Source organism: Coregonus clupeaformis, chromosome 9 (assembly GCF_020615455.1).
Source record: "Coregonus clupeaformis isolate EN_2021a chromosome 9, ASM2061545v1, whole genome shotgun sequence".
Classification (NCBI taxonomy): Eukaryota; Metazoa; Chordata; class Actinopteri; order Salmoniformes; family Salmonidae; genus Coregonus; species Coregonus clupeaformis.
Genome location: NC_059200.1, coordinates 1746164 through 1761348, shown reverse-complemented (window position 1 = coordinate 1761348; position 15185 = coordinate 1746164). Strand labels below are relative to the sequence as shown.

General features: G+C 42.4%; 1 protein-coding gene across 4 annotated transcripts in view; it reads right to left on the bottom strand.

Moving 5' to 3' along the window:
- Positions 1–14768, bottom strand: part of LOC121573560 (clathrin heavy chain 1) — a 75493-nt gene extending 60725 nt beyond the window's left edge. For 2 of the 4 annotated variants that reach the window (XM_041885643.2, XM_041885644.2), the window contains exon 1: positions 14335–14768. In XM_041885643.2, the coding sequence (XP_041741577.1) occupies positions 14335–14376 (42 nt within the window). In that variant the 5' untranslated portion in view covers positions 14377–14768. The remainder of the gene's footprint in view (positions 1–14334) is intronic. The other 2 variants (XM_041885646.2, XM_041885647.2) reach the window with 1 other exon arrangement.
- Positions 14769–15185: the final 417 nt, after the last annotated feature.

The window sequence follows — 15185 nt, the reverse complement described above, 5'->3', positions numbered from 1 at the left end:
GATGTTAAATGGCACTACAGTGGTGCATGCTCTGCATACTTCTCTGTTACGTAAGACTGGGAAGCCGACAGGAAATGTAGACTGACACACATCCGTATGCAGCTAGATCATTTATTAGTAAGGGCTGAGCCGAGCAGCTCCTGGTTCCAGATGCATTGGCGTGGCTGGATCAAATGGATATCCACCTCACTACAGCCTCACTGGCAGACAGTGGAAAAGCAGTAGTGCACTGTGTGGAACAGGGCTAAACATCCGCAGCACAGACTCCAGAAAACAGAGAGACAAAGCTAATATCATAAGGGGTTTTCAGATAGTGACATAATGAATGCTATCCCGGTAACAGTTTGTGATCGACCAAGAAATCTGTAATTGGTTTACAAGAAATCTGCAAGTTCAGTTGACATTGTTGGTGTTATCATTGCCAACTTCCGCTTCAGCTCTCTAGAAGCAGCAATACCGCTACACTGTGCTCACTACTGCAGCTGCTCTCCTCTCTCACCAGGAATCAGTGACCTTAAACTGAAAAGAAATCATCCCTTTCACAAAGCTGTAGCCTAGCTAAGCCTTGCGGCTACGAATGAGCATCCAAGTCAACATGCAACTGCACTCTCTCTCCCTGGCTTAATCAAAGCTTATGTTACGACTACTAGGCTAAACCGCAAATCAGACACTTTCCCCGACCACCATGTTACTCAAATCAAATCAAGCTTTATTTATACAGCACATTTCAGATATGGAATGCAACGCAATGTGCTTTACAGGAAAAAAAACATAAAACAATTTATATAAAAGCTGAAATATTTACTACACAAACATAAGATCAAAAACAAAAGAATGACAAACTGAACGACTAAAAAGCACCCTAAGGAAAAGCAAAGCAAAAATGTGTTTAATATCTCTTTTAAATATGTCCACAGTTTCAGCCCCCCTCAGGTTCTCTGGCAGGCTATTCCAGAGGCTGGAGGCATAATAACTAAAGGCTGCCTCTCCATGCCTCTTGGTCCTAGGCTTTGGGATAGTTAAAAGGCCAGCGCCAGAGGACCTGAGGTACATAACTTAAACGCATGTCTGACATGTATTGGGGTGCACAATCGTGGATTGATTTAAAAACCAATAGAAGAAACTTAAAATTAATTCTGAAGCTCACAGGCAGCCAGTGCAGAGACCTTAAAACCGGTATAATGTGTGCTCTCCGTCTGGTCTTGGTCAGTCCCCGTGCTGCATCAATCTGTATGTTTTGCAGTTGACCAATAGCTTTCTTAAGCTCTCTCATAACCAGAGGGAGCCCCTGCCCCATGAATTAATCTGCTAATTTAACCCGAAGTTTGCGTTTCCTCTCTTCCTTGGAGGGAACACGGGCACCTTGCTCAGCACAAAAGCCCCCGGCGTCCTGCAGCACGGGGGGTGCGGGGGGGGGGTTCAAGGAAGGGCAAGGGTAGGATGTGCTGAATGTGCAGAGGCTCCAGCTCGCTCTAGAACTTCACAACAGGAAGCAGGAGCCCATTGTTCAACGGACTGAAACAATCTGGCGCCGTCTCCACAGCGACCATGTGACCACGAACCAGGGGACATTTGACCAGCACCAACCCAGGGGTGAGGAAGAGGGGTGCCCTGGCCTGATGGATCTAAGGGAAAAAGGGGGAAAGGAGGGAGGAAAAAAGAAGCTGAATGCAGAGTGGAGTCCAGCCACTGGTCCAGCCAGTTCTGCTGACTGAGGGTTGGTTTCCGGGTAGTTTCTTTTCCTTTTTGTGAAATGCTTTGCTGCTTTATTGTACAGTCGGGTTGCCTGCACCGAGGAATGTCAAGTGTTCAGCAAATCCATATCCTCACAAGCATGTCACGAGATATCAGCCGGTTACCATTTGACAGTTCAAAGTTCACCACACAAACCTTTTAAAAGGTGATGTTTTATTAAAGAAGAAAATCAATAAAAAAAAAATTTTTACTGCTGGGGTAAAATGTAATGTTTCATTTAAATGCCATTTGGCGAGGGTTATTACCGTGCTAAAATGCATAAAGACTTCAAAGCAGTAAGCAGAGGAGAACAGTCATGTAAAATGTAGCTAGCTAAGAGGAGAAAAGGAAGCGACCTTGAGGACTGAGGCCATTTCATTTTCAGCTGAACTAGTTACATGCTTGTAACTTGTTCATGCTGCATTAACAGATATAGAGAATGATATGCATGTTTTATGCTTCGCTAGACAGCCTTAGTATGATAAAACTAGGCTACTTCATAGTGATGGGGGGAAAAATCTATACAGTTACATATTAGTTGACGATACAGCGTATAAGATCGCTTTGAAAATAATTTATAAATTTCTAACTCCAGTATTTTTCCTTCATAGCTTGTTCTCCATCTTTTTAAATACGGAGCCAATTTGTTTTTAGCACTTTAATTTCCATGACTGATCAAAACTCGTTTACTCATGGCTCTCGTCCCTCTGCAACAGACATATGTTGAGCAATATGTTTGGAACATCGAATCGCTATATATACACAGTTGAAGTCGGATGTTTACATACACCTTAGCCAAATACATTTAAACTCAGTTTTTCACAATTCCTGACAATTAATCCTAGTAAAAATTCCCTGTCTTAGGTCAGTTAGGATCACCACTTTATTTTAAGAATGTGAAATGTCAGAATAATAGTAGAGAATTATTTATTTCAGCTTTTATTTCTTTCATCACATTCCCAGTGGGTCAGATGTTTACATAGTCAATTAGTATTTGGTAGCATTGCCTTTAAATTGTTTCACTTGGGTCAAACGTTTCGGGTAGCCTTCCACAAGCTTCCCACAATAAGTTGGGTGAATTTTGGCCCATTCCTCCTGACAGAGCTGGTGTAACTGAGTCAGGTTTGTAGGCCTCCTTGCTCGCACACAGCTTTTCAGTTCTGCCCACAAATGTTCTATAGGATTGAGGTCTCCAATATCTTGACATTGTTTTCCTTAAAGCATTTTGCCACAACTTTGGAAGTATGCTTGGGGTCATTGTCCATTTGGAAGACCCATTTGCGACCAAGCTTTAACTTCCTGACTGATGTCTTGAGATGTTTCTTCAATATGTCCACAAAAGTTTCCTTCCTCATGATGCCATCTATTTTGTGAAATGCACCAGTGCCACCCCATTTTGCCTCCAAACATAACGATGGTCATCATGGCCAAACAGTTCTATTTTTGTTTCATCAGACCAGAGGACACTTCTCCAAAAGGTATGATCTTTGTCCCCATGTGCAGTTGCAAAGCGTAGTCTGGCTTTTTTATGGCGGTTTGGAGCAGTGGCTTGTTCCTTGCTGAGCGGCCTTTCAGGTTATGTTGATATAGGACTCGTTTTACTGTTGATATGCAGTGGGGAGAACAAGTATTTGATACACTGCCGATTTTGCAGGTTTTCCTACTTACAAAGCATGTAGAGGTCTGTAATTTTTATCATAGGTAGACTTCAACTGTGAGAGACAATCTAAAACAAAAATCCAGAAAATCACATTGTATGATTTTAAAGTAATTAATTTGCATTTTATTGCATGACATACAGTGGGGGAAAAAAGTATTTAGTCAGCCACCAATTGTGCAAGTTCTCCCACTTAAAAAGATGAGAGAGGCCTGTAATTTTCATCATAGGTACACGTCAACTATGACAGACAAATTGAGGGGAAAAAATCCAGAAAATCACATTGTAGGATTTGTAATGAATTTATTTGCAAATTATGGTGGAAAATAAGTATTTGGTCACCTACAAACAAGCAAGATTTCTGGCTCTCACAGACCTGTAACTTCTTCTTTAAGAGGCTCCTCTGTCCTCCACTCGTTACCTGTATTAATGGCACCTGTTTGAACTTGTTATCAGTATAAAAGACACCTGTCCACAACCTCAAACAGTCACACTCCAAACTCCACTATGGCCAAGACCAAAGAGCTGTCAAAGGACACCAGAAACAAAATTGTAGACCTGCACCAGGCTGGGAAGACTGAATCTGCAATAGGTAAGCAGCTTGGTTTGAAGAAATCAACTGTGGGATCAATTATTAGGAAATGGAAGACATACAAAACCACTGATAAACTCCCTCGATCTGGGGCTCCACGCAAGATCTCACCCCGTGGGGTCAAAATGATCACAAGAACGGTGAGCAAAAATCCCAGAACCACACGGGGGGACCTAGTGAATGACCTGCAGAGAGCTGGGACCAAAGTAACAAACCCTACCATCAGTAACACACTACGCCGCCAGGGATTCAAATCCTGCAGTGCCAGACGTGTCCCCCTGCTTAAGCCAGTACATGTCCAGGCCCGTCTGAAGTTTGCTAGAGTGCATTTGGATGATCCAGAAGAGGAATGGGAGAATGTCATATGGTCAGATGAAACCAAAATATAACTTTTTGGTAAAAACTCAACTCGTCGTGTTTGGAGGACAAAGAATGCTGAGTTGCATCCAAAGAACACCATACCTACTGTGAAGCATGGGGGTGGAAACATCATGCTTTGGGGCTGTTTTTCTGCAAAGGGACCAGGACGACTGATCCGTGTAAAGGAAAGAATGAATGGGGCCATGTATCGTGAGATTTTGAGTGAAAACCTCCTTCCATCAGCAAGGGCATTGAAGATGAAACGTGGCTGGGTCTTTCAGCATGACAATGATCCCAAACACACCGCCCGGGCAACGAGGTGGCTTCGTAAGAAGCATTTCAAGGTCCTGGAGTGGCCTAGCCAGTCTCCAGATCTCAACCCCATAGAAAATCTTTGGAGGTAGTTGAAAGTCTGTGTTGCCCAGTGACAGCCCCAAAACATCACTGCTCTAGAGGAGATCTGCATGGAGGAATGGGCCAAAATACCAGCAACAGTGTGTGAAAACCTTGTGAAGACTTACAGAAAACGTTTGACCTGTGTCATTGCCAACAAAGGGTATATAACAAAGTATTGAGAAACTTTTGTTATTGACCAAATACTTATTTTCCACCATAATTTGCAAATAAATTCATTAAAAATCCTACAATGTGATTTTCTGGATTTTTCTTTCTCATTTTGTCTGTCATAGTTGACGTGTACCTATGATGAAAATTACAGGCCTCTCTCATATTTTTAAGTGGGAGAACTTGCACAATTGGTGGCTGACTAAATACTTTTTTCCCCCACTGTAACCACTTGATCACCTACCAACCAGTAAGAATTCCGGCTCTCACAGACCTGTTAGTTTTTCTTTAAGAAGCCCTCCTGTTCTCCACTCATTACCTGTATTAACTGCTCCTGTTTGAACTCATTACCTGTATAAAAGACACCTGTCCACACACTCAATCAAAACAGACTCCAACCTCTCCACAATGGCCAAGACCAGAGAGCTGTGTAGGGACATCAGGGATAAAATTGTAGACCTGCACAAGGCTGGGATGGGCTACAGGACAATAGGCAAGCAGCTTGGTGAGAAGGTGACAACAGTTGATGCGATTATTCGCAAATGGAAGAAACACAAAAGAACTGTCAATCTCCCTCGCAAGATCTCACCTCGTGGAGTTGCAATGATCATGAGAACGGTGAGGAATCAGCCCAGAACTACACGGGAGCTGGGACCATAGTTACCAAGAAAACAATTGGTAACACACTACGCCGTGAAGGACTGAAATTCTTTGAAAATGGAAGAAGTTCAAGATGACGGTCAATCACCCTCGGTCTGGGGCTCCATGCAAGATCTCACCTCGTGGGGCATCAATGATCATGAGGAAGGTGAGGGATCGAACCCACAACCCTGGCGTTGCAAGCGCCATGCTCTACCAACTGAGCTACACGGGACTACACACCTACTCATTCAAGGGTTCTTCTTTATTTGTACTATTTTTTACATTGTAGAACAATAGTGAAGACATCAAAACTACGAAATAAGACATACAGTGATGGAAAAAAGTATTTGATCCCCTGCTGATTTTGTACGTAAAAAAAATCAAGAAAACGCATGTCAAAAATATTATAAATTGATTTGCATTTTAATGAGGGAAATAAGCATTTGACCCCTCTGCAAAACATGACTTAGTACTTGGTGGCAAAACCCTTGTTGGCAATCACAGAGGTCAGACGTTTCTTGTAGTTGGCCACCAGGTTTGCACACATCTCAGGAGGGATTTTGTTCCACTCATCTTTGCAGATCTTCTCCAAATCATTAAGGTTTCGAGGCTGACGTTTGGCAACTCGAACATTCAGCTCCCTCCACAGATTTTCTATGGGATTAAGGTCTGGAGACTGGCTAGGCCACTCCAGGACCTTAATGTGCTTCTTCTTGAGCCACTCCTTTGTTGCCTTGGCCGTGTGTTTTGGTTCATTGTCATGCTGGAATACCCATCCACGACCCATTTTCAATGCCCTGGCTGAGGGAAGGAGGTTCTCACCCAAGATTTGACGGTACATGGCCCCGTCCATCGTCCCTTTGATGCGGTGAAGTTGTCCTGTCCCCTTAGCAGAAAAACACCCTCAAAGCATAATGTTTCCACCTCCATGTTTGACGGTGGGGATGGTGTTCTTGGGGTCATAGGCAGCATTCCTCCTCCTCCAAACATGGCGAGTTGAGTTGATGCCAAAGAGCTCCATTTTGGTCTCATCTGACCACAACACTTTCACCCAGTTCTCTTCTGAATCATTCAGATGTTCGTTGGCAAACTTCAGACGGCCCTGTATATGTGCTTTCTTGAGCAGGGGGACCTTGCGGGCGCTGCAGGATTTCAGTCCTTCACGGCGTAGTGTGTTACCAATTGTTTTCTTGGTAACTATGGTCCCAGCTCCCGTGTAGTTCTGGGCTGATTCCTCACCGTTCTCATGATCATTGCAACTCCACGAGGTGAGATCTTGCGAGGGAGATTGACAGTTCTTTTGTGTTTCTTCCATTTGCGAATAATCGCATCAACTGTTGTCACCTTCTCACCAAGCTGCTTGGCGATGGTCTTGTAGCCCATTCCAGCCTTGTGTAGGTCTACAATCTTGTCCCTGACATCCTTGGAGAGCTCTTTGGTCTTGGCCATGGTGGAGAGTTTGGAATCTGATTGATTGATTGCTTCTGTGGACAGGTGTCTTTTATACAGGTAACAAACTGAGATTAGGAGCACTCCCTTTAAGAGTGTGCTCCTAATCTCAGCTCGTTACCTGTATAAAAGTCACCTGGGAGCCAGAAATCTTTCTGACTGAGAGAGGGTCAAATACTTATTTCCCTCGTTAAAATGCAAATCAATGTATAACATTTTTGACATGCATTTTTCAGGATGTTTTTGTTGTTATTCTGTCTATCACTGTTCAAATAAACCTACCATTAAAATAATAGACTGATCATTCCTTTGTCAGTGGGCAAACGTACAAAATCAGCAGGGGATCAAATACTTTTTTCCCCTCACTGTATGGAATCATGTAGTAACCACAAAAGTGTTAAACAAATCAAAATATTTTATATTTGAGATTCTTCAAATAGCCACCCTTTGCCTTGATGACAGCTTTGCACACTCTTGGCATACTCTCAACCAGCTTCCTGAGGTAGTCAACCTGGAATGCATTTCAATTAACAGGCGTGCCTTCTTAAAAGTTCATTTGTGAATTGTATTTACTTCTTAATGCGTTTGAGCCAATCAGTTGTGTTGTGACGAGGTGGGGAGGGGGGTATACAGAAGATAGCCCTATTTGGTAAAATACCAAGTCCATATTATGGCAAGAACATCTCAAATAAGCAAAGAGAAACGACAGTCCATCATTACTTTAAGACATGAAGGTCAATCAAAATTGAACATTTTAAGAACTTTTTTGGTTCCAACCGCCGTGTCTTTGTGACACACGTGTGGGTGAACAGATGATCTCTGCATGTGTAGTTCCCACCGTAAAGCATGGAGGAGGTGGTGTTATGGTGTGGGGGTGCTTTGCTGGTGAAACTGTGATTTATTTAGAATTCAAGGCACACATAACCAGCATGGCCACCACAGCATTCTGCAGCGATACGCCATCCCATCTGGTTTGAGCTTAGTGGGACTATCATTTGTTTTTCAACAGGACAATGACCGCAGAGTGAAGGAAAAGCAGCCAACAAGTGCTCAGCATATGTGGGAACTCCTTCAAGACTGTTGGAAAAGCATTCCAGGTGAAGCTGGTTGAGAGAATGCCAAGAGTGTGCAAAGCTGTCATCAAGGCAAAGGGTGGCTATATGAACACTTTTGTGGTTACTACATGATTCCATGTGTTATTTCATAGTTTTGATGTCTTCACTATTATTCTACAATGTAAAAAATAGTAAAAATAAAGAAAAACCCTGGAATGAGTAGGTGTGTCCAAACTTTTGACTGGTACTGTACACTACCGTTCAAAATTTAGGGGTCACTTTGAAATGTCCTTGTTTTCCATGAAAACATACATGAAATTAGTTTGAATTGGAAATATAGCAAAATTAATAGGAAATGTAGTCACTGACAAGGTTAGAAATAATGATTTTTAATAGAAATAATTGTGTCCTTCAAACTTTGCTTTCGTCAAAGAATCCTCAATTTGCAGCAATTACAACCTTGCATACCTTTGGCATTCTAGTTGTCAATTTGTTGAGGTAATCTTAAGAGATTTCCCCCCCATGCTTCCTGAAGCATCTCCCACAGGTTGGATTGGCTTGATGGGCACTTCTTACATACCATACGGTCAAGCTGCTCCCACAACAGCTCAATAGGGTTGAGATCCGGTGACTGTGCTGGCCACTCCATTATAGACAGAATACCAGCTGACTGCTTCTTCCCTAAATAGTTCTTGCATAGTTTGGAGCTGTGCTTTGGGTCATTGTCCTGTTGTAGGAGGAAATTGGCTCCAATCAAGCGCCGTCCACAGGGTATGGCATGGCGTTGAAAAATGGAGTGATAGCCTTCTTCAAGATCCCTTTTACCCTATACAAATCTCCCACTTTACCACCACCAAAGCACCCCCAGACCATCACATTGCCTCCACCATGCTTGACAGATGGCATCAAGCACTCCTCCAGCATCTTTTCATTTGGTCTGCGTCTCACAAATGTTCTTCTTTGTGATCTGAACACCTCAGACTTCGATTCGTCTGTCCATAACACTTTTTTCCAATCTTCCTCTGTCCAGTGTCTGTATTATTTTGCCCATCTTAATATTTTCTTTTTATTGGCCAGTCTGAGATATGGCTTTTTCTTTGCAACTCTGCCTAGAAGGTCAGCATCCCGGAGTTGCCTCTTCACTGTTGACGTTGAGACTGGTGTTTTGCGGGTACTATTTAATGAAGCTGCCAGTTGAGGACCTGTGAGGCGTCTGTTTCTCAAACTACATTTACATTACATTTTAGTCATTTAGAAGACACTAATGTCCTCTTGCTCAGTTGTGCACCGGGGCCTCCCACTCCTCTTTCTATTCTGGTTAGAGCCAGTTTGCGCTGTTCTGTGAAGGGAGTAGTACACAGCGTTGTACGAGATATTCAGTTTCTTGGCAATTTCTCGCATGGAATAGCCTTCATTTCTCAGAACAAGAATAGACTGACGAGTTTCAGAAGAAAGATATTTGTTTCTGGCCATTTTGATCCTGTAATCGAACCCACAATTGCTGATGCTCCGGATACTCAACTAGTCTCAAGAAGGCCAGTTTTATTGCTTCTTTAAATCAGCACAACAGTTTCAAGCTGTGCTAACATCATTGCAAAAGCGTTTTCTAATGATCAATTAGCCTTTTAAAATGATAAACTTGGATTAGCAAACACAACGTGCCATTGGAACACAGGACTGATGGTTGCTGATAATGGTCCTCTGTACGCCTATGTAGATATTCCATTAAAAATCAGCCGTTTCCAGCTACAATAGCCATTTACAACATTAACAATGTCTACACTGTATTTCTGATCACACAGGCACTCGCTGTCATTTTTTATAACAGTGTGACCATCAGGCTCTTTCTTGAGTCATTTGTGTGTCTTCATTATTTACTCAAACAGTGTGCTTAAAGCATCAGACAAGCTAAGTGCATATGTAGTTGATTTTATTCATATGTGTCTATATATGGAAAAATAAGTTTAAACATGACGGGTCTCGGTCTACCAATATTTTGTTGTTGTAGAGGACAGCCCTACAGCTCACGGATAGATCTGGAATTGAATGAACAATGGAAACTGAACATCAGCATGCATAATGCAAAGGTAAAAGAGAACCGTGAGATTTTGAAAGACCTAGCTAATTAATGCTACCTAGGTAAACTGGAGTTGGCATTTCGTGGCAACGATGATAGTGCCAGCTCATCAAACAGGTCCAGGGTTTAAATGAGAGCCAGGTTTGACCACTTTGGTGAACTTAATTTCGCTGACTTAGTGGACTGCAAAAAATTCTAAACAATGTCACAAAAGTTCGACACCAGCAAACGAGAGCCTGTCAAAATATCGCAAGTACTTAGATTTCGTTAGACTTAAGGCTGATCTTGTCAGCCTACCTGCTGCTGTTTGATGGTTGGTTGTCAGTGCTCGACATTCAGGGCTTCTCCGGCAACATCTGCCGAGCTCACCCGGTCAGTTAATCAAGCTTTCATATGGCCTGCTTGGGCCAGTACATTTTCAAACTCCAAAACAAATATTTTTTTAGAATTTCTATTTATTCCTTCACAATCTTCAAGATATCTGACACTTCAAACTTGTTACTAACCAGCATTGGGTTTCCAAGTGAAGTGAAGAATGTCAAATCCTTCCCTCTGGAGTGAGCCCCGCCTAAGTAAGTCCTGGATACTAGCGCCAGACCCATCTCAGCGGAGGAGGGAAACCCATCAATTCTGAGATGAACATCGGCACACGCATTCCACAATCACAGAATAAAAGTCCTCCACATTTTCAGTCTTTTTTCATATCAGACATCATACACAGCGATGTCATTATTAGCAAAGAAAGGTTTACGTAGGCCTAGACCTACATGTAGCTGCTTGCTTGTCAAGACAAACATTATTTACAGAAACTACATTTTCACAAATCAATGTATATATATTTTTTTATGTAATAATGCTATTGTTTTCTACATAATCTTTTAAAAAAATTAAAAAATATTCCCGAAGCTGTTAATGAGGTATGCCGTTTATTTATCTGACTAATATCAAATGTCGGATGGCAAGAGCGTGCAACTCCTCATACAGCTGATTGCTGCATGGAACGAAATGTGCTCTAATAAGCCCAGTCACTGAGCAACATTCCTAAAAGACAAGTCAGCAATTATTGAAAAGAGCAGGAACCCAGCTTTCCAGTCATGTTTGATATATTTTTCAACTCCAACTTTTGCACAATTAGCAGCGTTATACAATCTGAGTGTCTGGCTTTATGAGTGTGTGAGTGCCTACTGTATCTGTGTGTAAAATAATAATGCCTGGAAAGACAAGCAGTGGTCTTGTTACTTAGAGAGAGAAAAGTCCCAATCTATAGCAGCCAGAGCTCACCAAATACCCAGCTGTATAAATGGTTGATATATAAAAATACAAGCTATGCAAGTGGCCCCGTATGAGTGAGGAAAGGACAGGACACCCGCAGATGGAGAGCAAATAAAGTGGATGGGAGGCTTTAAAGCTGGAATCCTTAGTGGTGAACCAGCCACGTCCGTTTGTGATATTACAACAAATAAATTACTGTAAACAACGAACACTGGCCCCCCCACCCCGGACATCATTGCACGCACAATATGTACTTGTAAAAATTGACCATGCTGCTCAGTTCCGCAACGAAAACAATTGTGGTGGGGGCTGCCAGTGGCTCCGTTTCCCCCAGCCAGAAGCACTCCAATGAAGTTCACCATGGGTTTCCCTCAGCCTGTGGGGTCAGTCCGGGTGAAGCCATGTGTGCTTTGAAGGGATACTGCAAGATTCTGGCAATTTGCCGTTTTTCTACATACCCATACGCTAGCGTATCTGTAGACTTCCAGTCATTACGCTAACGCTAGTTGGAATTCCAGTGCCTGCAGATAGAAATGACAGTGCCAGCTGAGCTCAATCTCAGCGCACAGAATGGCCAGTACATTATCTAACAGTACCACCTTCCTCAATCTTCTTTAACACCCACTCCTGCAATTATGAATCTGTCAAGGGCATCAGACTTTTTCCCCTCTATAAACTGTACATTCTAATTCCAAGGACAAAAGGCCTTTACACAGGCTTGTCAACCTCAGACTTGATGTATGAATAACTCTAGAGCTCTATTATTTAAAGTTGCCGATTCAAATGTAGCTTCAGTAGCCTATAGAACAGGTAGAGTAGTGATATGGAGTGCTATTGATGTGAGTGCACTGTGCTGTGCAGCAGTAAAGGCTGGAGTGGATAATAGGTCTCGTGATTGGGGCACTGCCTGTAGGGTTAATTTGTGTTAATTTCACCATCCCTGTCTGCACTTTGCACAAAAAAAACTAGAGGACAGCCCTCCAATAACATTGGCTCACAGTGACAGAGAGGGGGGGACAGAGAGAAATAGAGGAGAGAAATACATTTTCCCTCCCTTCACCTCTACAACATCTGTGGTTAGCCATAATCCTCCTGACAATAACCTATAATTTTACACCACAGATTGAACTACTGAGAAAAACAGTAGCAATTCCCCTCAGACGCAACACAATATCCATGAGAATAGAGAAGATGAACTAGAATCAATGTAATAGCAAAAACAGCACCACTTCAGATGTAGAGGCAAACCTGCACAATTTAACAACAAAAGTGACAGTCTCAGTCACAAGCAGCACTTTTGTGTCTATGGAAGTATTGTTGTAAAGTCAGTCTGACTGTGACAATCTATCCAACTGTGCATCTAATAACGGGTAGTGTGTGCGAGACATGCTGTAAAAACAAACAAACGATGCATTATGTAGCAACAAATAAACACAATGCAAAACAAATTATTTTTATGAAGCCAAGATGTAGGCGGATTGCATGTCTCGTTCTGAATCTGAGGCTCCACAAAAACACCAAAGAGTATGATTTATTCACTAGCTAGGTCACGGAACTTGCAAGCCAACAGTCTTTACACAAGTCATTCTCTCCAAGGAGCATGAATGTTTTCCACTTCCTCAACCTGACCTACTGTGAGTTCAATAGTCAACATGACATGTAGCCTGTCAGGCTAAGGTATGGTAATTCAAAACCACAAACATTCCCATTCACACATATTCCCTGATAATATAGGAAGAGTCCTCATTTGTTTCATTGGCCTGAGACTTCACCCACAGTGTTCTATGTCAGGTGTCATTTGTGGAGCATTTTAGTGCTTGAGGTAATCGTCCACTGACCATAAGCTACAGCCAACCTGCCCAAGAGTCTTATTTCATTAACAGAACAGTAATTATAAAGTGTCATCTGTGATATGGGACATCACTGGTCGGTACACATTCATTAAAAATCACATAACAAAGTCTGCTTACGTGTGAAGGTGTGTCATGCACCTGCTGATGACATGCTCTCTCATACTATCATGGTGTGTGTACCTAGGAGGTAATGTCCATTCACTACCACCAGCAAAACACTACAATCGTTAGGCAATCGGCATGAATGAACGGATATGATTGTTACTGTTAGGGACAGAAATACAAACGTTGCCTATTCTTGAGTACTAACTATGAGGCTTGGTGTTAGCTAAAGACCTCGCTCAGCTGGCTGAGCTAGACCAGACTTTCAAAACTGGGGCAAGAACAAGTGTAAATGGTGGGTTGGCAATTCAAACTCAAGTCGCTTGAGATAAGTCAGATGTGTGACGGGGAAGAACGTTAGCTAAGCGGCTGGCTAAAGTCAGCTAACTAATCTTTGATCCGGGTAGAATGGTCAGCAATTTAGTTACCTAGCTAACTAGCGAACGTTAGCTATAAAGTTATATGCGTTAAAACACCAAAACACCCGACATCGTAGTTTGCGATTGATGGTGAATTGCTATTCCATTATTTCCTTAGCAAGGTAGCTAGCTAACTAAATTGCTAGCCACTTCGCGACACATACGTGAGTAGTTAACTAGAGTTTGTTACAGGTTAGTTAGCGAACTATACTTTATTTTAGCTAGCCAATATCAACAATAATAGCTTATCTGCCTACTAACGACCTCGCCATCCACACCACCGGGTAAGGTAACTAGGTAGAAACGATATCTAGCCAACTAATATCATCCATCGCTAGTGTCAGCTTCCCACCGAGCCGGGAGACGATGTGTCATAAGCTAACTAGTTAGCTAAGCTAACTCACATTATGTTGAGACTGAGAGCTATTTTTCATTCAGAGATCAGTGACGCTCGCTTAATTATCGGTTATTTTGGTGTCCTATGGAACAATGAATATGAGGAAAGTAATAGATGATAATTTTTCCGAAATATTACCATTCATTCAACAGACAACATACCTGCAGGTGCTCCTGAAAGCGGATAGGCAGAATCTGAGCCATGACGGTTCCTCTGCTCTCCTCCCGATTCTCCAAGTAATGCTAACAAACTACGGCTTCTTCTCAGATCCTAGCCGGACAGCCAGGGAACTGCTAGTTTACAGTCCAATTGGGTAGACTCGAAGTCTTGTATGAAAATGTGATGGTGATTTTATTCGTCCTTTTGCTGTTTACTTGCGCGCTTCCCCTGATGACGGACGGCTGCAGCTGCACTGAACACCCTGGACCTGCAATGGCGGTGGCAGCTGCTCAGGAGAAGAGAAACAATCCGGAAATGGCTGTGTACTTCAGTCGGGCGGACGAATACAGATATTCATGTTTCAAAAAGTGTCATTTCTAATCATGATTAAACTGATGTAGGATATTCACCATTGAAACCTATTCATTTTTATACCATCCAGGAAAATTGACTAGTGTGTAAAGGAAGCATGCCATTTTGGAGATAAGGATGCATTGGTACTATTTCTTTGCGATTCATCCTTAGATTTTTGCCACATCATTCGTCCTCGTGATTGCACGTCAGTTCCTACTTGCGTAGGCTACTCTTGTTCCGCACGGGTGAAAGCTGTGGGTCAAAGGGTTTAATCGATTTACAATAAAATCATGATATTGGAGTTTTGTAGGCCTCTTGAATTCACGGCCTTAAATATATTCACATGTTTATCTGGTCGATGTGGTGTGTATTAGATTTATCGTCAAACCACTCACTTTTTATAACTAGATCGTATTCCTCAATAGGCTTGATGCCTACAGTTGACCTGATTTGACGGGTAACAGACAGTGGTGGAAAAAGTACTCAATTGTCATACTTG